This window comes from Elephas maximus, chromosome 8, assembly GCF_024166365.1.
Source record: "Elephas maximus indicus isolate mEleMax1 chromosome 8, mEleMax1 primary haplotype, whole genome shotgun sequence".
Classification (NCBI taxonomy): domain Eukaryota; kingdom Metazoa; phylum Chordata; class Mammalia; order Proboscidea; family Elephantidae; genus Elephas; species Elephas maximus.
In genome coordinates this window covers 84,292,014-84,315,228 of record NC_064826.1, presented here as the reverse complement: position 1 = coordinate 84,315,228, position 23,215 = coordinate 84,292,014, and the positions used below count along the sequence as shown (strand labels likewise).

The 23,215-nt window shown below is 41.5% G+C and overlaps 1 protein-coding gene across 1 annotated transcript in view; it reads right to left on the bottom strand.

Annotated features, from left to right (window-relative positions):
• The window catches only part of GPNMB (glycoprotein nmb), a 28,711-nt gene extending 5,788 nt beyond the window's left edge, over positions 1 to 22,923 (bottom strand). The window contains exons 1-8 of the mRNA XM_049894155.1: positions 22,721 to 22,923; positions 15,263 to 15,415; positions 14,419 to 14,562; positions 12,124 to 12,297; positions 8,001 to 8,159; positions 7,368 to 7,679; positions 2,491 to 2,589; positions 1,633 to 1,720 (exon numbers count right to left, since the gene is read on the bottom strand). Of these exons, the coding sequence (XP_049750112.1) occupies positions 1,633 to 1,720; positions 2,491 to 2,589; positions 7,368 to 7,679; positions 8,001 to 8,159; positions 12,124 to 12,297; positions 14,419 to 14,562; positions 15,263 to 15,415; positions 22,721 to 22,790 (1,199 nt within the window). The 5' untranslated portion in view covers positions 22,791 to 22,923. The remainder of the gene's footprint in view (positions 1 to 1,632; positions 1,721 to 2,490; positions 2,590 to 7,367; positions 7,680 to 8,000; positions 8,160 to 12,123; positions 12,298 to 14,418; positions 14,563 to 15,262; positions 15,416 to 22,720) is intronic.
• Between the last annotated feature and the right edge of the window lie 292 nt (positions 22,924 to 23,215).

The following is a 23,215-nucleotide window of genomic DNA, read 5'->3' as shown; positions in this document are numbered from 1 at the left end:
AAACCAGCTTGGGGAGGGGGAGTAACTAGCCCAAGGTCACACTCCCAGTTAGAAGTGGAGCTGGGATTTGAACAAAGGTTGTTGGACTCAACTGTTCTTGTAACCACTAGGCTACCTGGCCATGGCATGACTCTTTTAGTCACTGCTTTACTTCTGGACAAACTTCCTGGATGGATAGACAAGCTGGGATTTGGATCTGATCAGGGTCTGGGGTGCCAATAGTCTCTCTTCTCACAAGGCCCTGGCCTCTTGCAGCAGCTTAACTCCTCAGTCATAGTCGTGTCATCATCGTTTAACACTATTTTCTGCCATCCTCACTCTACTCCTCTCCTTGGCTAGGCAATTCTTAGCTGTTCCTTTCTACCAGAAAGGTCACATACTGTCCCATTATTTTGATTTACACGCACACACATACATATACATACATTTTCATTAATTTATATATATGTAAATTAGTTACTTTGTGGAGTATATTTAATTAGTTCATTGGTATATTATTCACATATTAATTAATTTATATTTCATTTATTATATATATAAAAATCCAGTTGCTGTCGAGTTAATTCCAACTCATGGAAATCCCATTTGTGTTAGACGGAACTGTGCTCCACACGGTTTTTGATGGCTGATTTTTTGGAAGTAGATCACCAGCCTTTCCTCCTGGGTGCCTCCGGGTGGACCTGAACCTCCAACCTTTTGGTTAGCAGCTGAGTGCGGTAACCGTTTCTACCACCCAACCAAAAAAACCAAACCCGCTGCTGTCAACTCGATTCTGACTCATAGCAACCACCCAGGGACTCCTTATTATACTCATGATACACAGTGCATTAGAAAGAGTATTGTAAATCATAAAGAAAGACAGGATTATCAGGTATTGCTATTAACACTAGCACACAGCTCCACAGCGGGGACCCGCCCACTTAGGAGGGGTCTGCAGGGAGCTCAAGAGCAGGGTTCTGAGCCAGATGGCAGGCCCGTGACCCGCGCTCTATCCATGGGCAAGTTCTGTAATCATTGTGTGCCTCAGGTGCCTCATCTGTGAAATGAGGATTCTCAAAGGACTGTTGTGAGGGCTCAGTGTGATCACAGATGGAAAGTGCTTAGAGCATAGTAAATTTTCAAGCAAGTATGATAATTATTTTTCAACTTACCAGTTAAAAACCAAGCCAAGCCCACTGCCGTCAAGTCAATTCTGACTCACAGCGACCCTACAGGAGAGTAGAACTGCCCCACAGAGTTTCTAAGGAGCACATGGCGGATTTGAACTGCCAGCCTTTTGGTTAGCAGCCATAGCACTTTACCACTATACCACCAGGGTAATGGTTATTTCTCAAATCTAGCCAAACAAGTGCATGCTTGCTAGCACTTTGGGGCGCACTTTCGTAAGTCCTTCGTTGACTTGTATTGCTGACCAATTAGGAATTTAAATTCACTTAGAAGGGGAGAGAGCCCTGGTGGTACAGTGATTAAGAGCTACAGCTACAAACCAAAAGGTTGGCAGTTCAAATCCACAAGCTGCTCCTTGGAAACCCAATGGGGCAGTTCTACTGTCTTATAGTGGTGGTAAAGGCCTTTGGTTTGACCTGGGGTCCTCACATTGACCCATCCCTCCACCTTCGACAATGTACTCACGTCCCTTCGCAGGTCACGACAAAGTCCATCACGGAGTCTTCAGGCTGTGGCACTGTCATCCGGACAATGTTAACTTCTAGGATTCGCTCTAACAAAACAACCCCCACAGGAAAACACATCAGGACACAACCCGAAACAAAGCCAACCACACCTTAACAAAGCAGAAGGTCAAACAGTAAAACAGAGACCACTTTCTCACCAAAATTTTCAAACACCCTGGATCCAGGAATCTATCCCCATAGCTTTGGATATATGTCCATGCAGCATTTTCTAAATTCAAACTGAGCTGTCTTCAGTCCAAACTAGATTTTTATTTCCAAAGCTTGTATATTCCTTAGAAAGCAGCACCCTCTGGACAGGTGGCTCAGGAAAATGTTAGGCCTCAGGAGCGGTGCAGCCCCAAGCTCAGGGTTTCTCTCAGGTGGAACCATTGCCCCAGGGATCACAGCTTGGGTTTCTACTCCACCCATTTTTTCTGTAGGCAATGTGTGGTGACCCTGTCCATTCCCCTTTTGTACATACAAGAAGTGTGACATTGTGAAAATTAGCTAGAGGAAGGACTGAAGCTGTAGGAGCTCCATACTGGCCTTCCTCCAGCCCCCTCGTTCATTCCCATTGCTGAGGCGGAGGCCCAGAGCCTGGCCCAGGGCAGGCTTGTGACATCCGTGTGCCTCATATAAGGCTCATTTCCACCAGGGTATCTAAGGAGGGCCAGAAAAGGCAGGTAAGAACCCACATGCTAGGACAGAGTGGCATCTCCTCTGACAGGCAGTGGGGGCCCTGATCCCCACCTCTACCTCTCTGGAGTTAGCCTTAGATGGATTCTCACGTCCTTCCCCTGCCGGTCTTCAGCCTCACCTACGATTGTGACGGTGCCTCTAAAGTAACCATATCTGTTAGTTTGGCATCTTTCATCAGGAATCTCACTCAGCTCCAGGGGGCTGTCACCAGCTTGACCTGAAGAATTTCAAAGATCAGATTTTAGAGTAGTTGCTACGTAAGTAAAAGGAGATGTGCGTGATATTACCAAAAATCAGAACATTTTTTGTCTGCTCTTTACAATACCATCAACAATTCCTTACTGTTCAAATTGCTGCAGAAGTCTGACCTAAATGGGTAATGATTCACATAGATGTGAGGGCTGTTATGGTTATAATTGCTAAATTAGGTAAGTAAATACAGTTTCATAGCTTGTTTAAACACAGGAAACAAATGAAAGGTAGAAACCGTATTTAAATATGCGATTTAACTAATCACAATGAAATAAAGCCTACCATGATAGATAATTTTGAGTCAGATATTCTGGGCTCAAATTCTAGCTCCTCTTGCTTTTAGATGTTGCAGACTTTGGGTGCATCATTTAACCTATCTGTACCTCAATCTGCTAGCTGTAAAATAGGGATAATACTGACCTCCTAGGGTGGAACCGTGAAGCTTAAATGAGAAAATGTATGTAAAACATGTCTCTCATGTCTGCCACATAAGTAAATTAATAAAGATCTGTTTCTTTTCCTCCCACCCATACCCATTGCTGACTCAAAGCGACCCTAAAGGACAGAGTAGAACTACCCCATAGGGCTTCCAAGGGGTGCCTGGAGGATTCAAACTGCCAACCTTTTGGTTAGCAGACTTAGCTCTTAACCACTACACCACCAGGGTTTCCTCTTTTCTTCTAGTAATATATATTTATATACATCTATGTATATGAATGTGCTAGAACATATGTATGTGTGTATGTGGTTAGGAGCTCAGCTGCTAACTAAAAGACTGGCAGCTGGAATCCACCAGCCATTCCTTGGAAACCCTATGGGGCAGTTCTACTCTGTTCTACAGGGTTGCTATGAGTTGGAATTGACTCGATGGCAACAAGTTATACATATATATATATAGCACTATATATATAGTGCTGATCAACATAAGTCTTACAAAGGTTGTTTTTCAGATTTACTCACTTAAGTCTGAAAAATCAGAGGAAAGAGAATTCTGTGACTTAAAAATAACGCACACCTCTCTACCCTACGATTTAATCATCAACCTGAGTTGCCTCTTTAACTGCTTCTGTCTCACTCTGGTGGTTGCATTTGGTTTCTGATTATGGCTGTGCTTTATAATGAAGCCACTTACCAAAGCAAAGAGAATACAACTTTTTGGCCGAATAATAATCCCATGTTCACTAATTCAAGCACCTTGATATGGCCTGTATAGCTGAAAATCCTCTCTCTTCTAGAGAACAAGTGTCCCACCCTACTTCTGTTTTTTAAGTCATGGTCCGACTCCTGTTTTCTCTATGGGTCCCATTACTTATTCCCACCTTTCCTCCATACCTCATAGTTGCTTTAAGGCATTTGGGATTGATTATGCTTGATCTTACACTTTTATCTAAGACTGGGAAGTTTCCCTTTGCCATAAAACTTAACTAATTAATAAGGTAATTATATATCTTTTATCTTATGGTCTGACATAGAGAAAATAATTACAGAAATTTCAAATACATTTTCATTGGCTTAAATATATTTTTACATGTGCTGTAAGTGGAAACCCTGGTGACACAGTAGTTAAGAGCTACGGCTGCTAACCAAAAGGTCGGCAGTTTGAATCCACCAGACGCTCCTTGGAAACCCTATGGGGCAGTTCTACTCTGTCCTTTAGGGTCGCTCATGAGTCAAAATCAACTCGACGGCCATGGGTTTGGTTTGGTTTTTGATTTTTATAATATAAGTAGCTTCTAAGAAAAACAAGCTAGCTTACTAAACATGCTATTCAAAACAGACTAACATTGATTCCTTTCATCATCGAGGAATTTCTAGGTGCAAAAGTTAAAGGCTCTGTAATTTTTAAAAAATTTTATACCTAGCCCCTTATTTTAAAATTTATGTCTTCCTTATTTTAAGGAAGACATAAATACTTGTAGATAAAAAATTGGTTCTCCTACAGAACCAGAATTATGTTATATGTTTAAAGATTCTCAATGCAGTAGCATTCGTAACTGAAACTGAATTAACCTAATCATCCATCAAGAAGAAAATGGCTAAATAAATTATATTATATCCATAATTATACGTACCTATTGAATAAAATGAGATAAATTTATATGTACTGACAATGGAAAAATGTCTGTATTTGTTAAGTGAATAAAAGCAAGTTATAGGACAATATTTATAGCATGAACCCATTTTCATAAAACCCAAACAACACAATCTATAAATATTTATAGTGCTCTGATGGCACAGTGGAAACCCTAGTGGTGTAGTGGTAAAGAGCTAAGGCTGCTAACCAAAAAAGTCAGCAGTTCGAATCCACCAGGTGCTCCTTGGAAACCCTATGGGGCAGTTCTATTCTGTTCTGTAGGGTTGCTATGAGTTGGCTCGGTGTACCTCAAAGCGGTTAAGAATTTGGCTGCTAACCAAAAGGTTGGCACCTCAAATCCACCAGCCACTCCTTGGAAACCCTATGGGGCAGTTCTGCTCTGTCCTATAGGGTTGGTGTGAGTTGGCATCACTCAACAACACTGGGTTTGGTTTTTTTGGTTATATATATTTATATTAGTTTATAAATGCATAGAAAAACACCTGGAAGGAAATACTTGAAGATATTAACAGTGGTTAACTCTTGGGAGGATGTGAAAGGGACTTTCACCTCTTACTCTAGGCTTCTATATTGCATGAATTTCTATTAAAGAACGTGCATTAATTTTGGAATTTAAAACATTTCAAAAAAGAATTAATAAAAATCAGAAGTAATGCCTGATAGTGTCTTGATTTAGATATACCTGATTTAACAAGATCTCATTTTATTACTAAAAGGTTAGATCAAGATGGAGTGTTCCCTCAGGGCTTGGTCATGGCGCCCTCTTGGGACCAGTGAGAGAATGTCAGCCTATTATCACCCCCTGATTCTGAGGTGCTGAACTCTATTAAGGGGCCAAGTGGGGAAGGGTAGTAATACTGTGGGGAGGAGAAACGGATGGATGCTAACCCTTCCCAAAGTGGACTCTTAACTTTTTGAATGTCCTCATATACTATTAATAGGAGGTGGGATTTAATTAATTATGCTTTATATCCAGGACAATTTTAATGTCTGGGGTCTTTTCAGCTTGCTAACGCCAGAAATACTCTCAAGGTGCGTTCTTTCTTTGGCCATTTGGAAACTGGTTTCAAGTGTGGCTTTGTTTTCACTTAAAACTGGGTGGCGGGGGCAGGGGAGGGAGGGAGAAGGGGGGTGGAGAAAGAAATGTAGGAGGAGAAGGGAGGAAAGTGGGGAGGGCCTGAACGTTCACAGGGGTAAATGTGTCTTCTCGTAGCTCTGAAATATGGGGGACAAACAGAAATGTGATGGGCTACAAGGGGGAAAGCATCTGCATATAAATCAAAACAACCAAACCTACTGCAGTCAAGTCCATTCCGACTCAAACTGCCCCAGTAGGGTTTCCAAGGCTTTACAGAAATCTTTACAGAAGCAGACTGCCACATCTTTCTCTCACAGAGCAGCTGGTGGGTTCAGGCCACGGACCTTTGATTAGCCGAGCACTTTAACCACTGTACCATCAGGGTTCTTAAAGAGCTTTATACAAAAATAAATAAATAAACCAAGCCCATTGTCCTCAAGTTGATTCTGACTTATAGTGACACTGTAAGACTGAGCAGACTACCCCACAGGGTTTCCAAGGAGCACCTGGTGGATTCGAACTGCCAACCTTTTGGCCAGCAGCCAAGTTCTCAACCACTATACCACCAGGGCTCCAAAGAGCTTTATCCAAACCAAAACCCAGTGCCGTCAAGTCGATTCCAACTCATAGCGACCCTACAGGACAGAGTAGAACTGCTCCACAGAGTTTCCAAGGAGCACCTGGAGGATTCGAACTGCTGACCCTTTGGTCCGCAGCCGTAGCACTTAACCACTACGCCACCAGGGTTTCCAAGAGCTTTATATGAGTCACCAAATTCTATTTACAAAATGGCTTTAAACACTGTCTCCTTGCTTCCATGTTCTAAAGGCTCAAAATAATGATTAAGTGGTTAACAAAATCAAGAGGTACAGCCAATGATTAGACAGGCCTATAAAACAAACAATAAGACACATAGTTCAGCCATGCATACCAGACTAAATGGGCACACCAGCCCAGGGCAAGGACAAGGAGGTAGGATGGGACAGGAAAGTTCGACGAATGGAAATAAGGAGCCCAAGGTCAAGAAGAGGAGAGTGTTGGCATGTCACGGAGTTGGCAACAGATGTCACAAAACAATATGTATATTAATTGTTTAATGAGAAACTAATTTGCTCTGGGAATTTTCACCTAAACCACAACTTAAAAAAAAAAATAAAAGTAACAGGAAAAAATTTAGAATATATAAAGAACTTTTCCAAGTCAATAATAAGGTAAATGGTCAAATAAAAAAAAAAAATCAACAGGTACAGAATGAAATCATTGCAGAGCCTCTACACAATCCTTTTAACTAGGGATCTAATAAAAAAAAAAATTTTTTTTTTTTAAACAATTAAGTGCTGTATGCTAACTGAAAGGTTGGTGGTTTGAACTCACCCAGCAGCTCTGTGGAAGAAAGACCTGGAGATCTGCCCCCACAAAGATTACAGCCTAGAAAACCCTATGGGGCAGTTCTACTGTCACATGAGGTCACTATGAGTCAGAATCGACTCAAAGGCACCTAATACAACCTACGTGAATATGTTTTAGCTGTTAAGGAGACCTCCTCAAAGATTACCTGGAAAAAGCTTACCTAAAGAAGAGGTGGGTTTTGGAGGTCTGGGTGAAGGAGGAGCACAAGGTCCAGGCACTGCAGCTTGCACTGTGAGGTTAAGGCTGAAGGTTCCATTGAGCACATATGTGTGGTTCGAAATGTGATTGTTGGAAACAAACAGACCAGTGTTATCCCCGAAGTTCCACTTGTATTTAATGGCAGACTCATTAAGGAAGTGGCTAGGATCATGAATCTGGACATTGAATATAATGGGGAGGCCCCTGAGGAAGATGTCATCAGATGAATTTCGATCATTCTTCTGGAACATAGACACAAATACAGGAATCTGATCTAAAAGACACATTAAAAAAAGGAAAGAATACATGGTTGCTTGATTTTAAGTGGAGGACTTCAATGGTGCTTTTAGGTTAAAAATATTAAAATTAGGGATTATTCAACATGATTTTCCTTTTTCATATTTAATTTTTCCAGTTTTCCGAAATTACTCTGGAAAACAGATGGAATCCTATAATTAAATGTACAAATTTGGGAAGGAGCCCAGGTGAATCCTAATCTAATCCAGAACACTTGGCTCAAACCCTTTCTTAGCCCACTAATAACTCCAGCAGGAAGTATTTTATTCTCAGTTAACTTAGAGTTCATATCACTCACCTGTTACCACATACAAATCCTTAACTTTTGCAATCGGTACAAATGTCCGACCACGTCTAAAGAAGACAGCCACTTCCATGAGTTGAGGGCCAAGTGTCACATTGGCTGTGTTTATAGAAACTCTCGCTGAAGATTGTCCCAATTTCTGGAAATACTGGCCTTTAATTAAGAGAATGGACATTTTCAGTTATTGGCTATATCACATGATCGTTACAGGAAGTTTTTCTTTCTTAAAGACTAGCGACCGCCACTGAGAAAAGATTGCTTTGGGGAGGGAAAAGCAGGAGGTGAATATAGTCCTCGCTGTTTCAGAAAGGAAGATGGCCTAGTGCTCATTTCTATGTAAAGCTTTACGAAACAAAGCCACAAGTTATGTAAATGTAATTGTATATATCTTAAAATGATACGAGCTGTTTAGTGGGATAATACAGCCAGTCTTTAGTTTACAAATAAATACTCTATAAATACGTGATTTGGCACCTAAAATACTTCTTTTTCTTTTCCCTGTGGACAACATTTAATGTCATGGTGAAGCATCCAAGGGAGTTAAATTTATTTATCCAAAAAAAAAAAAAAAAAACCAAACTATATTATTTATTATCACTACCTGTCTTAGTCATCTAGTGCTGCTATAACAGAGATACCACAAGTGGATGGCTTTAACAAAGAGAAATTTATTTCTTCACAGTAAAGTAGGCTAAAAGTCCAAATTCAGGGCATCAGCTCCAGGGGAAGGTCTTCCCTCTATGTTGGCTCTGAAGGAAGGTCCTCCTTGTCAGTCTTCCCCTGGACTAAGAGCTTCTCCACGCAAGAACCCTGGGATAAAAGGTGGAGCAGGCCACACCCCAGGGAAACTCCCTTTACATTGGATCAGGGATGTGACCTTAATAAGGGGATTACAATTCCACCCTAATCCTCTTTAACATAAAATTACCATCACAAAATGGAGGACAACCACACAATACTGTGAATCACGGCCTAACCAAGTTGACACATATTTTGGGGGGACACAATTCAATTTATGACACTATCTATGTCACTGGTTAAGAGCTATGGATGCTAACCAAAAGGTTGACAATTTGAATCTGTCAGCTGCTCCTTGGATACCCCATGGGACCACTCTACTCTATCCTATAGGGTTGCTATGAGTCTGAATCGACGCGATGGCAAATGGGGGGGGGGGAGTGGTGCAAATGGTTTGCCCTCAACTACTAGCCTAAAGTTTATACCCGCCCAGCAGTGCCATGGAAGAAAGGCCTGGCAACCTGCTTCTGTAAAGATTACAGCCAAGAAAACCCTACGGAGCAGTTCTACTCTGTAGTACAAGGGGCGGCCATGAATTGGGATCAGCAATGGGATAGTGTATCTATATCTCTAATTTTATGTAATATATCTACTATAGGTTTTTATTATAGGTAACTATAATGTTACCCATTATAACAACATTGCTATTTCAGCCATATTATTAAGCAGCTCTTTTTTAAGAGACTGGGATTCTCCAGACTTTCTGACAGTATTTCTATATAAAAATGCGGTAAATGATGAAAAAGAAGTAGAAGGTGGTAGATATGAAAAAGAATGGAGCAATCCCATAAACATATTTCTAGGATGCCCTTTAGTCATATTTTTTTTTTCTCTAACCTTCCTCCAATCTAACTGCTACTTGGTAGCTGGACTTTAATCCTATCATGGTGCCCCGCAGAGATCCGCCGTTGGCAAGTATGGGTATTGTCAGGGGACGTTTGGAGAACCATGTTTACCACACAGTGACAAATGTCAGAAAAGCAGGGATATGTTTTTGGAATCCCCCTCCACCTTGAGATGCAGGGGCAGTTCTGTTGGAGGTTGTGGTGGGTTTGTCATACATGAGGAAAATGTTAGCTCCGGCACTGAGGGGCGAGGCCACAGAGGCAAGACTAGTTGAGGAAGAATATCAGTTAACTCTGAGACTTTGGGGAAGATGGAAATTCAGAACAGTTGTGTTAGAAACAGAGCAATTTCTGGGCAAAGGCTGATTCTAAATAAAGACATTTTAGGTTAATGGAATGTTAACCAGGCTAAAAAGAAACCGAAGTGTGTGTTAGTGAAAGTGACATCATGCAAACTGTCAGAATTCTGCCATAGGAGTGACAGGTCAAAGACATTGTGACATTTATTGAGTTGACTGAGAGGGACGTGATGTCATCGTAAAAGAAGTCAACTTTAAGGCAACCGATTTGAATAGATGCACACAGAGTTAATACATAATATTTGATATATTTTGTACTTTGTTCAACTGATGTGTATTATTAATATTTTGTTTTGGACTATAAATAGGTTAATTTAAGAAAAAGGAGTTTTCTGTAATTTATGAAGGCAAAAACATTTAGAAAACTGGAGGCTGCTCTATTGGTAGGAGTTTTCAAATACTTGGCACCTGGTGATATTTTAAACCAATAACAGCCTTTCTAATAACCTAAATTTGCTCTTCCTAAAAATAATCGATTCACCAATAATAAAATCAAGTGAGTTCCACTGGTGGTTAAAAAAAAAAAAAAAAAAGGTAAGAGGACTGACTGTGGCAAAGAAGATTGGAATAGTGAGATTATTTTATTTCTACACTGTGGAATATTACTATGTAAAAACAGACTTTAATGATATATTAAAATGCTCATTATATTAAGCAAAAATGTATATACACTATAATCTGAATCAAGAAATATCAATAAAGAAAACACCATCATGTTAATGATGACAATTCTGTGGTTAATTTTGGATGGTTTTTATCTATCCTTTGTACTTTTCTGCATTTTCCAGATCTTCTACAAAGAGCAAACCCTCTGCTGTAGAGTCAATTCTGATTCATAGTGACCCGAAAGGGCAGAGCAGAACTGCCCCACAGGGTTTCCAAGGAACTGGTGGATTCAAACTGGTGACTGATTGGTTAGCAGCCAAACGCTTAACCACTATGCCAACAGGGCTCCACAGAGTGCCCAAGTTTAATTTTTAAAAATTCTTTTAAGAACATAAAAAATAAAATAAGTTAAAAAATGCTCACTCATGTGCCATTCAGATAAATAAATGTTAGCATTTTACATTACTGTTTAAGACAGGAAAAAAAAAAAACTGAGTAAATCTGTTTTCAAAAAAAGAGCTCAATCTGCTTTTTTTTCCCTTAATTCTTTGGTGTCCTGGAAATTTGGCAAGGCTAACCAAGATTTTATTTTTATCCCCCACTCTCCACCCAAGCTAAAGAAAGTTAACAGGCTAAGTGTTGTTATATTCTCTGTGTTAAAATTCGCAATCATAGGGTAAGAAAAGAGAAGAAGGTTAAAAATTTAAGGACAGGTACGGGTTATGGATTGAACTGTGTCCCCCCAAAATATGTGTTGTAAACCCTAACATCTAGGCCTGTGGTTATGATCCCATTTGGGAATGGGTTTTCTTTGTTATGCTACTAAGGCAGGATTGGTGTAGGATGGTCTGCAGTCAATTGCTTTTGAGATATAAGAGATTAAAAAAGTGAAAAGCAGAGATGGGGAAAGAGAGATGCCAAGCCACTGGAAGACTGCCCAGGAGCAGAAGCTCAAAAGAGACAAGGAGTTTCCTCCAGAGCTGACAGAGACAGAAAGCCTTCCCCTAGCGCTGGTGCCCTGAATTCAGACTTCTGTCCTCCTAAACTTCGAGAAAAAAATTGTTAAAGTCACCCACTTGTTGTATTTCTGTTATAGCAGCACTAGATAACTAAGATAGTGGGGAAAAGTCTAAGGGGGCTTGGAAAAGTCTAACCATGCACGTAGACTGTAAAGAATCCATCTTTGTTCCTCCACCATGTGCAGATGGTCTAGAAAATGACTGTTGGCTTTTGAAAGGGGAAAACCGTCCAAGCACGCAGTCAATCAAACATATTTCAATGTGCCCAAAGGAGATAAGATAAAACATTATTTTGTTATTATGGGGACAAAATTACCTGAATTATTCATTGGAGTTTAGCCAGCAATTAAATGGCCATTTGGGGCAGATAATGAGGTCAAATTGATGTGTTGATAATGACGCACTGATACTAATCAATATTGATACACTTTTTTAATTCTTGAAGTGGATTGAATCAAGAGAGAAATACGGAGGAAAAAAAAAGTTTTACCAAGTGTGTGGAAGAGGTAGACAAATTTACATTTCTTCCATCTAGAGGGGTAAGGAAAAGGTTTCCCATCAGGGAAAACGTTGTGATGGCCTTGGTTGGTGTCATTTCCCCAGTCACCATCCTCTGTCCAGGCAGTCCAGTTGTAAACATACAGGTCAGGAGTCAAACCAGTATCTAAACAGAGAAAGAAGCAAGCCGCGATTGGTGTCTAGACTCAGGATGCCCAATGATGAGGCTCCCGAATCAAACACTTAAATATTCGTTCATAATCAGTTTAAATATAGTCAGCCATCTAAAAATCTAACATCCAGAATTAATTAGATGGTATTTACAACATGTGCACTTTTCTGCATATGTGTTATATTTCAATAAAAAGTTTTATATAAATCATTTATTCAGATAAATTCAATCTGGAGATACTAATCAATACAATATTTATTTTCATATTGAGTCTCCAAGTCACAAACATATTCAAACCAAACTGAAGGGTGCTTTGTCTTTTTATTTTGGCATACTCTTTCTTTTTTTTTTTTCCTGAATCATTTGATATCCTGTCTCGCCATTCCCAAAGAATTCAGCACGTACCTCCAAAGTATAAGGGCGTTCTACAAAACCCCAACACCATTACCACCCTACCACAGTCCAGTCAGGTTTTGCAAACTGCATTAGGCTATTCTACCCGCTGCCATCAAGTCAATTCTGACTCATACTGACCCTACAGGACAGAGAAGAACTGCCCCATAGAGTTTCCAAGGAGCGCCTGGTGGCTTCGAACTGCCAACCTTTTGGTTAGCAGCCGTAGTACTTAACCACTATAGCACCAGGGTTTCCACATTTGGCTATTATGTCTCTTCAAATGATACAGAAAAGAAATACACACACGAGTGCACACAAATATGGCAAAATGTTAAATCTAGGTAGAGAGTATTTAGGTACTCAACGTACACTCTGCTTTCTACTTTTCCGTATGTATCAAATTTCTCATTTTAAACAAGCCATGATCAATAACTTTTCATCTAGAACAACCCTTTCACTCTGTTTTGTGTTTCATGGCACTAATTTTTTTTAATTGTGGTAAACCATATAGAACATATTATTTGTCATTTTAATTGTTTTAAAGTGCATAATTCAGTGGCATTAATTATATTCACAATGCTGTACAGCCATCATCACTATTTATTTCCAAAATTTTTCATTATCCTAAACAGAAACTCTATACCCATTAGATAACAGTCATTGACTTTTTTGAAGAGTCTTTTTCATCAATCTATTAGTCATTATTCTTGTTTGATTCTTAAATGGTCCCAAATATGGCCAGTGGAAGCCTGTCAAGCTGGCTCCTGTGTCCTTTTAATGTGACACCATTGTCTTTGAGCACTTCCTTGTTTCTGGGCTCACCTTAGACCTGGAATCAGCCATTTCTTTAAAGAGCCCTAGTTCCTTTTAGTGGTGATGGACATTTTATTAAAATTTTCATATATCACAAAGACTCTTTCACTGTAAAAGTACTCAGATGGCTAGATCGTCACTTGAAACAATTAGAAGATTCAGCTTTTTTTGAAAAAAATACTATGAAATATTAAGCACAACATTTTTAAATGTCAAACCCTTTCTATACAGAATGTAATGTTTTCCTCATGGCAAGGAGATAAATTGATAAGGAATGAATATATCAACATTTTAATAAAAATTCTAAATAATAAAATTTGGAAGTCAGACTATATATGCATTTAACAGTTTTCAATCAGCAAAATCTCAGTAATTAGCTCTGTTTTTAGGGAATGTACAACTTTAACCAGGTAATTTAAATGTGCTCACTTGTGTTTTTAAACACATATGAAGAGCTCACATGTAACACAAAACAAACACAGAACAAAGCAACACAAAATATACACACTTTAGTATTTGTGCTAGCCATTTAACATTTGCTTAATACTCCTGCACAGAAATTAAAATGATTGCCAAAAATCTGTCAAATTATCTAGTCTTTGAGTAGCCCATAATCCAAGAATCCCTAGGTATATGCCACTGCACACTAAGATAAAGGTGGGTATGACAATATGGCGTTTGAAGAGACTTCCAAGCAGCTGAGAGCCACCAGTTTGCTGAAGGAGGTCTGACTGACATTGATGTTGATGAAGGGGCTGTCAGGCATTTTGAGGAGGAGGCTATGGAAGGACAACAGCAGCATGCGACACTGACAGATGTACTTGCGAGCATTGAGGTTAATGAGATGGGTCTCTAGTAGTTATGAGACAAAACTCATGTTCTTGTGACACGACTAGCATTCCTTACCGTTTCTGCAGTTCTTCTCATAGACTATGTTGCCGTTGGCATCTTCCTTTTGGCATCGGGGGAATACTAGGTTCACCACAAATGTTATATTTGAGCCTACCAGTGCTGGGGAGTCACTGGTCAGGACCGCCTGCAAATGGCCTCCTAGGGCATCAAAAATGGAGATCAGTGATCAAGCATCTCTTTCTCCTTTCACTGACAAATAAACATTTAAAGAAAAATTAAATCTACTAATAAGGACCATAGGATCCAAATGCCTCTTTATAATATGTTAAATTTTTTCCTGGGTCCCTGTTAACTTCAGCTTTCAGAGTACAACGTTCAAGAAGATGAGTTAAAAAAAAAAAAGTAAATTAGACCAGTTAAAGACTTCTCTAATCATAGAAAGAACATTTATTTACAATAATAAAACTTCTGCTTAATTGGATTAAGGAGACTGGTTTTAAAGGTTTCTGTCTGAAATCTCAAACCATTCACTGAAGGACTTATTCTATGTAAATGGAGAGATATTTGCTTTCCCATAAACTGCAGCTTTGACATTGTCAAAAGCAATGCTTTGGAGCCACAGATCGGAAAATGGCTATTACTGCATTAGCTAGGTTTAAGGCTAAACCTGTTCATTTTCCAAATTATACTAAGTTACCAGACTGAATATTTCTAAGGAGATTAAACATTTTCCTGTGGCTTAGAAAGTGATAATGCTGGGGTAGAGGAAAGACTGCCAAATCCAGGTGCCGTTCCATCTGGTAACTAGAGTGCTCTCATGTAATCTAAAAGGCTCTACGTTCTCAAGAGTTACCTAAATAGGAAATTACAGTGGTTTGGGTTGAATCTTGTGATATACCTTTCCACGAGTTTTTCCACCTAGAGTCTCCCTGTTTCCACACTGGATAGAGCTTTTCATTCCAGTCATTTTCATCTGAAGACCAGCCACTTAACTGGTTGTGGTCCCTCATATAAGCAGAAGGTCTTTCATCGCTCAGCACTTCATGGAATCCTGTATCAATATTTGAAAAACAAATTAATTGTCTATTCTATTCCTCATTTAGTACTTATCTAACAGTGATGAAAGGAACATTCATTTTGCAAGGTTGGGAAGTATATGCGTGATATTTCCAATATGTCAAGTAAATAACCCATTCCTGTTGATTCCGATTCATAGTGACCCTATCGCACAGAGCAGAGCCGTCCCATAGAGTTTCCAAGGCTGTAATCTTCATAGGGAAACCCTGGTGGTGTAGTGGGTAAGTGCTGCAGCTGCTAACCAAAAGATCAGCAGTTTGAATCCACCAGGCGCTCCTTGGAAACTCTGCCGGGCAGTTCTACTCTGTCCTATAGGGTCACTAGGAGTAGGAATCAACTCAACGGCAATGGGTTTGGGTTTTTTTTTTTTTTTTTTTAATCTTTCCAGAAGCAGACTGCTACAACTTTCTCCAGAGGCTGGTGGGTTCGAACTGCCAAACTTTCAGTTAGCAAACGAGCACATAACCACTGCACCACGAGGGCATCTTTGTCAAGTAAATAGAGGTGCTTTTTTTAAAAAAAGACTACCAGAAATATCTTGAATACAAGCATTCAGACCCTATCTCTTTATGTACTTTAAATTCAATCAAAGTAAAATTTTGAAGGTTGGCATTTCTTAGCCATTATTTTGTTTCTCAATATATATCCTTTGAATATTTGGAGTTCGATACAATAGCACCAGAAAACACTGATGCAGGTTATCTTCAGACCAGTTTTTCTATCTTTTTCCATCCTCAACTGTTCACTCAGCCAAAGAAATGGCAGGCACAGTAATGGCTTCAGGATTCTGAGATACATACCAGTACCCGGAAGTCCACTGCTGAACAACCTAACTTTTTTTATGGCCTAGCATATGGTCTGTCTTGGTGAATGTTCCATGGACAAGTATGTCATTTACTTTGGGTTGGTTGATAGTGTTTTTCAAGTCTTGGTTGCACAGTGGTTAAAGTGATTGGCCACTAACCACTACTAACCAAAAGGTCGGCGGTTTGAGCCTACCAGCACTCAACCTGCCCTCCAAGGGAGAAAGATGTGGCAGTTTGCTCCCATAAAAATTATGCCCTTGGAAATCCTATTGGGGCATTTCTTCTCCATCCTATAGTGTCGCTATGAGTCTGAATTGACTCCACGGCAACAGGTTTGGCTTGATTTTGATATATCCCTATTGATCTTCTGTTTTCTTGTTAGTTCAATTACTGAGAGAGGAACATTTAAATCTTCACCTATAATTCTGGATGTTAGTATTTCCACTTTCAGTTCTGTCAGTTTTTCCTTTGAATATTTTGAAGCTCTGCTGTTAGGTATATATACATTTAGAATTGTTAAATCTACTTTACCATTACAAATTGGCCCTCTTTATCCACGGTGATATTCCTAGTTTTAAAGAATACTTTGATGTTAATGCTTAGTGTTTACATGGTGTATCTTTTTCCATTCTTTTACTTTTAACCTATATGCATTTTATTTAAAGTGGGTTTCTCGCAGATGGCCGCTGGTAGTCACATAGTCTCTCCTTTCTTTGAGGATTGCAGCACACTTTGCTACTTAGCAGCCACTTCCTGCCTCTATCCTTCCTCTTTGTTTTCTCCTTGCTGGCAGAATTTCTACTACAACAGTTCAAAATTCCAGAGTCTCACTTTCCCAGCTTCCCTTAAAGTTTGGGTAGGAACAGGTGATGAAATCCTGGCCAATGCAAACTGAGAGGAAGCATGCTGGTGGCTTCTGGGAGAGGTAATCCTAAATTATAAAAAGACACATGTGAGAATAAATGCCATTTTTCCCCTTCAAAATTGATTTTTGAGATGGCAGTGTAATGATGCAATACCTGGAGCTGTGGCAGCAATATTTAACCATAAGGCACAAATCTGAGGAAGTAAGCCAACACATCAAGGGTGGCATCATGGAAAGATGAAAAGAAACAGAGTCCTTGGTGATGTCCTTGAGCTGCTCCTCTAGCCCTGCCTACCTCTGGACTGACTGTGTGCAACAGAAAGTGTCTTTGGGTATTTTGTTACTCACAGCCAAAAGCAAAATTTTCTATAGCACTCAGCCATCTCCTAATCATATACTGTCTTAAACTGTCTTCTCATCAATTTTTATGGTCTTGTGTCTTGGCTTAGCTATGAACTCCTGGAAACTAGAGGCCAGAGACTCTGTCTTCTTTTATTAAATCCTGGAAGAGGCCTACCACAAGGTGTGGTGTTTAGTAGGTGCTTAGAGAAGTCATACTGAATGAATTCCATCTAACCTCTTCCTTCTTTTCCTATGTCTAATAGTCATAGTTCTCTTCTTATAAAGGAGGCAGATGGTATGGAAAAGAACATTGGACCAGGAGTCTCAGAATGATTTCTAGCCGTGATTCTGTTACTAAGCCTCAGGCCACGTGCCTTCTCTGGGCCTTCAAATCAGACAAAAACCAAATCTCCTGTGACTCTGTGAGACTGTTCCTGTTTGGACACAGACACTAAGTGAAGAAAAGAAATACATGTTGATAAATATTTACAACTGAAAATTCACTTGAATTGAGTCATAGGATGGTTTAGAATGTTCCATCTGAAGAGAAGGAGGATTGTTTAGTTCAAACCCATTCCTTTTATAAATGAAGAAATTCAGGCCTGCAGAAGTGATATGATTCTCCCAGGGTCCCCTTTCATCAAGTGAAAATGAACATTCACGTATTTGATGCCTAGAACCAGTTTTTCCCACTGTTCCTAGAGTCTCCCTCTTCCTCAGATCTGAATGAAAGTCAGTGTTTCCAGAAACACCATCAACACATAGACCTCTCCTCTGATTTTAAATGTCAGAAGTCAAGGAAAAATACAGACTTAAAAGGAGGGTGACAAGGGATGGATCCCTAGGGTAATGGAATAGAACAGAGAACCCAGAAATAGCTGCACATACATATGCCCAAATGATTTTTGATGAAGGTGCAAAAAATATTCAGTGGAGTCAGGATAGCCTTTTCAACAAACGGATGAAAAGACAAGCTACAGACAGGGAGAAAATATTTGCAAACCACAAATCCAACAAAGTATTAGTAACTAAAATATGTAAGGAATGTTCACAACAGTAAAAAACAAAAAACAATCCAATTAGAAAATGGACAAAAGACCATGAACAGGCATTTCACCAAAGAGGATATACAGATGGCAAATAAAAACATGAAAAGATGTTTAACATTATTAGCCATTTAGAAAATGCACATTAAAACCACAATGACATATCACTATACAACTATCAGAATGGCTAAAATAAAACAAGAGTAACACCACCAAATGGAGGTGAGGATGCAAAGAAACTGGATCACTTGGACATTACTGGTGGGAAGTAAAGCAGTATAGCCACTCTTATAAACAGTTCAGCAGTTTCTTATAAAACAAAACATGGAATTAGCACATATTTGAGCAACCGTACTCACGGGCATTTATTCCGCAGAAATGAAAATTTATATTCACACAAAAATCTGTGCACTAATGTTCACAGCAGCTTTATTCATAAAGCCTTAAATTGGAAACAACCCAGATGTCCTTCGGTGGGTCAACGATTAAACAAATTGCGGTACATCCATACCACGGACTATTCCTCAGTAATAAAAAAAGAACAAACCTTCCACACACCAGCAACCTGGATGAATCTCCAGGGAATTATGTTGAGTGAAACATGCCAATTCCAAAGCTTTGTACTGTATGAATCCATTTATATAACACTACTGAGGTAACAAAATTGCAGATTAGTGGTTGCCAGAGGTCGGGGTTGGGGAGGCCGGGGAGGAGGGACGGAAATGGTTGTGGATATAAAAGACCAACCCGAAGGATCCTTGGGGTCAAGGTAATGTTCTGTCTCCACCGTATCAATGCCTATATCCTGGTTGTGATATTGTACTATCGTTTGCTAGATGTCACCACCGGGAAAGGGCACATGGGATCTCTTTGTATTATCTCTTACGACTGCATGTGAATCTACAATGATCTCAAAATAAAATGCTGAATTAAAAAATAAAACCAACCCTGTGACTTTTCCTTGTACACTTTGGGCTCCCTACTATGTTCACAAGGGGAGAGGTGGTGGCTGAAGCTGCTCATTAACTGCTTTGTCAACACCTTCTCCTTTCTTCTTCATACCAGGGCTATGATTGGAAAGGAAGCCCTGGTGGTGTAGTGGTTAAAGAGCAACGGCTGCTAACCAAAAGGTCAGCAGTTTGAATCCAGGCACTCCTTGGAAACTGTATGAGACAGTTCTACCCTGTCCTATAGGGTCACTATGAGTTGGAATTGACTCGATGGCAATGGGTTTCTGTGATTGGAAAATGTAGGATGTGTGGCAAAAAATCCCTTGGTGTTTGATACATTGCTAAATCCTACCAGTTTTTTTTTCCTGGCCAGAATATTTAGTCTGGCAAAGCAAAGCCAAGAATGTCCAGATTTGGTTACACAGTCTAACAGGTTGGGGATACTCTCAAGCTGACAGCCAGGATTCCAGCTCTGGCTAACTTGCTTTACTGAGCAGAGCAAAGTGATGATGGTAGAGAGAAGATGGCCTTGAATTAGGTGTCCCATCTCCCACTGACCTGTCAATCATCTGTTCCCTCTATCTGCTGGGACTATAGACCCTAGGGGAGTCTGTACTGGGAGGTACAGTGAGGGCGGATGCAGGTCTGTCAGACAATAACAATTGCTACCATGCGTGTGGCCCATGAAAGTCTGGGTGGCACAAGTGGTTTGTGCTCCTACTAACCAAAGGTTGCCTTTGTAACCCACCCAGCAGCACCTCGGAAGAAAGGCCTGGCAACTTGCTTCCACAAAGATTAAAACAAAAACCAAACCCGTTGCCAGGGTCATAGTAACCCTACAGCACAGTGTAGAATTGCCCCACAGAGTTTCCAAAGAGCACCAGGTGCACTGGACCTCCAAGGAGTGCAGCTGTAGTGCTTAACCACATCACCAGGGCTTTCCCACTAAGATTACAACCAAGAAAACCCTATAGAGCAGTTCTGCTCTGCAACACATGGGGTCGCTATGAGTCAGGGGACTCCACGGCAGCTAACAACATGTCTTTCATACTTAGAACTTTGTTAGTTGATCTCACGTATTTCACAAGAACCTTATACCCAGTTTTGCAAATGAGGTAACGAAAGCTCAGCGAAGCTGGATCACTTTGTGGCCCAGTCCCCCGGTTGGCCGGGAACCCAAGTCTGTCCAACTTCAAACCCTTGTAAGGACAAGGGTAGGGATGGAAGCCCACCTCTTCCGCTTACTAGCTGTGTGACCTGAGGCGAGTTACTTGCCCTCTCCATGGCCTGTTTCTCATCTGTAAAACGGGATAATCACAAGACGTGTGCGGCACAGCGGCCCCGCAGGCACGGGGGTCGTCAGTTTCCTTTGGGGTGCGCGGGCGGCCGCTCTCCAGGCCCTAGCACCAGCCTGCCGCATGGCCTGTGTTTGGGCTCCCGCGTCCAGAATCTGGGGTCTTTTCCGAGCCTCAGTCGGAGGAGATAAGAAGAAGGCGGGGACGGGGGAGAGAGTCTCCCGGGCCGGGGTCGTGATCCAGGCCTCGGCGGCTGCAAGCAAAAGCGACCGCACCCCTCCCGCTTCCTTTACTCCACTCCTCCACCAATGCCGGGGCCCAGCCTCCTCTGTCTTCCACCCCACCGCTTATGTCCGCCCGCCCCGCCTTGCAGACCCCCTCCTCCTCTGCCTCTAGTTCCCACCTCCGCCTCCCTTCGGCCTCTCGAGGCACCCCCCCCTCCCCGACCAGTGCAGCAAGAGGCACGGCCACCTTGCGGGCTCCAGGGCTACCGGTGTCTCCCCAGCTCTTCTTCTTTCTACCATCACCACCAGCCCCTGATGCAACTCTGCAAAAAAACAAACCAAACCCTTTGCAGTGGAATTGATTGGGACTCATGGCCACCCCATGTGTTACACAGTAGAACAGAGCTAGGTGGGATTTTCCTGGCTGAAATCTTTATGGAGGCAGATTGCCAGGCCTTTCTTCTGTGGGGCCAAGGGGGTGGGTTTGAACCACCGGCCTTTTGGTTAGTAGATGTGCACAGGCAGTTTGCACCACCCGGGAACTTCCAACTCTGTAAGGGCAACCTGATTAAAGGACTTTGCTTTCCCACAGAGTGAAAGGAAGGGGTGCACAAGCTGCCCAGGCCGATGTTCACCCTCCTCCTCTCTCCAGCCTGGGCTCAGCAGGTGAGAAGCAAGACCCGAGCTCATGGTTTTACTTGTTAACTATAAAGAGAAGAACATCTGCTCCACTAAGGTGGTTGTGGGAATTACCTGAATAACATACGTGCAGCAGCCTGACACATGGTGGGCCCTAGGTAGATGCTGGTCCCTTCTCAGTCCTACCTCGTCTGGGCTGAGAAGCAGAGTTTCCTCTTGGGCTCATCTCTTCCCCATGGAGTGGTCTGGTAGAATCAAGACCCCCTGAACTTTTTTTTCAACTAGCGAATGTCACTACCGTATTGGAGTGGGGTAAAGTGAACCTTCTGGGTGAGGTACAAGGCACATCCTTCTCCCACTCCACAAACTCTACCTGGAGGATGGGGGTTGCCATCCCCACCTGTTCCCTGCACTGGACGAGTGGGCTGTGCTCTGGCCCAGGGTTCTCACCCTTAGCTGTGCATTCAAATCACAAGAGGTGCTTTTTAAACAGGGATGCCCCGGCCCTACCTCCAAAGATTCTGATTTCATCATCACTGTTAAAAATCCTCCAGCCTCTAACTACACATAACCTGGGTAGAGAACCATGGCTTGGGCTTGGGCTTTTCTCTCCATGACCTCACTAAGGGCAACAGCTTCCCACAGGTCTGTGAAGAGCAGTAGGATTAGAAACAGTTTCCGGGTTGGGGCTATTAGAGTGCGTGTCTCCAGATTTGGGCCCCATTTCATCTGAGGCTTCTTCCTTGTTGGATAGGAACCCAGAGGAAGCTTAGTCAGGAGAGTCGCTTTGTTCTGGGGCTAGAGACTGTGCCCCTCACCCAAGCCTGCTGTCTAGCAGGAGGGTGAGTGGCAATCATAGTGGAAACAAAGGTCGGTAAGAGAAGACTCCGTGGTTTTTACTTTCTATGAACCTGAAGCCAAGAATGAAGCCGATGGCATTTTGCTATAATAGTTTCAGCATTCCGAAAGGTTTCCAGAAGAAACAGGTGAGGAGGCCATGAAGCCTTCTTGAGGAGCTGCAGTCCAAATTCTGGCTCAGAGGACATCGTTACTCCTGTTGCTTCAGCTGATAGCCAGGGAATGGTTAAACACAGAAAGGGAGAGTTACTCACGTTTGGCGGTGTCAAGTGGCAGTCTTGCAGCCAGAAGCAGGAATCCCAGGAAACAGTGGAAACATTCCATGCCGAATTCTCACAGACTCAAGCAATCCAGGTTTAACTTTTAACTCCTCTGGCCCTATGCTCCCGGCACAACAGTCCTCTGGCCTCTGCGGAGCCCCACTCCTTATTTCAGTTAAATACAAGGCCTCGGGGCACATCATGTGATGGTATTAAGCAGTGTTGCCTGATCTGGTCTCTTGAGTTCAACCCCTTAAAACTCATGTGCTTGTGACTCACTCACTCTTGGCAACGATTTGTTTACTTTACTTTTCCACGCATACCATTTCAATGTTGCGATTCCTCATTTACTAGTTTTGGGGGAACTTCCTTTCCTATGGACTCTGTTAAACTCCCTCCACTAAATAAAATCCCAATTCTGCAACCTTATTGATTATCCATTTATGATGGCAGCTTTGTCCTTCACTGACTCACTCACCCAGCTCATGT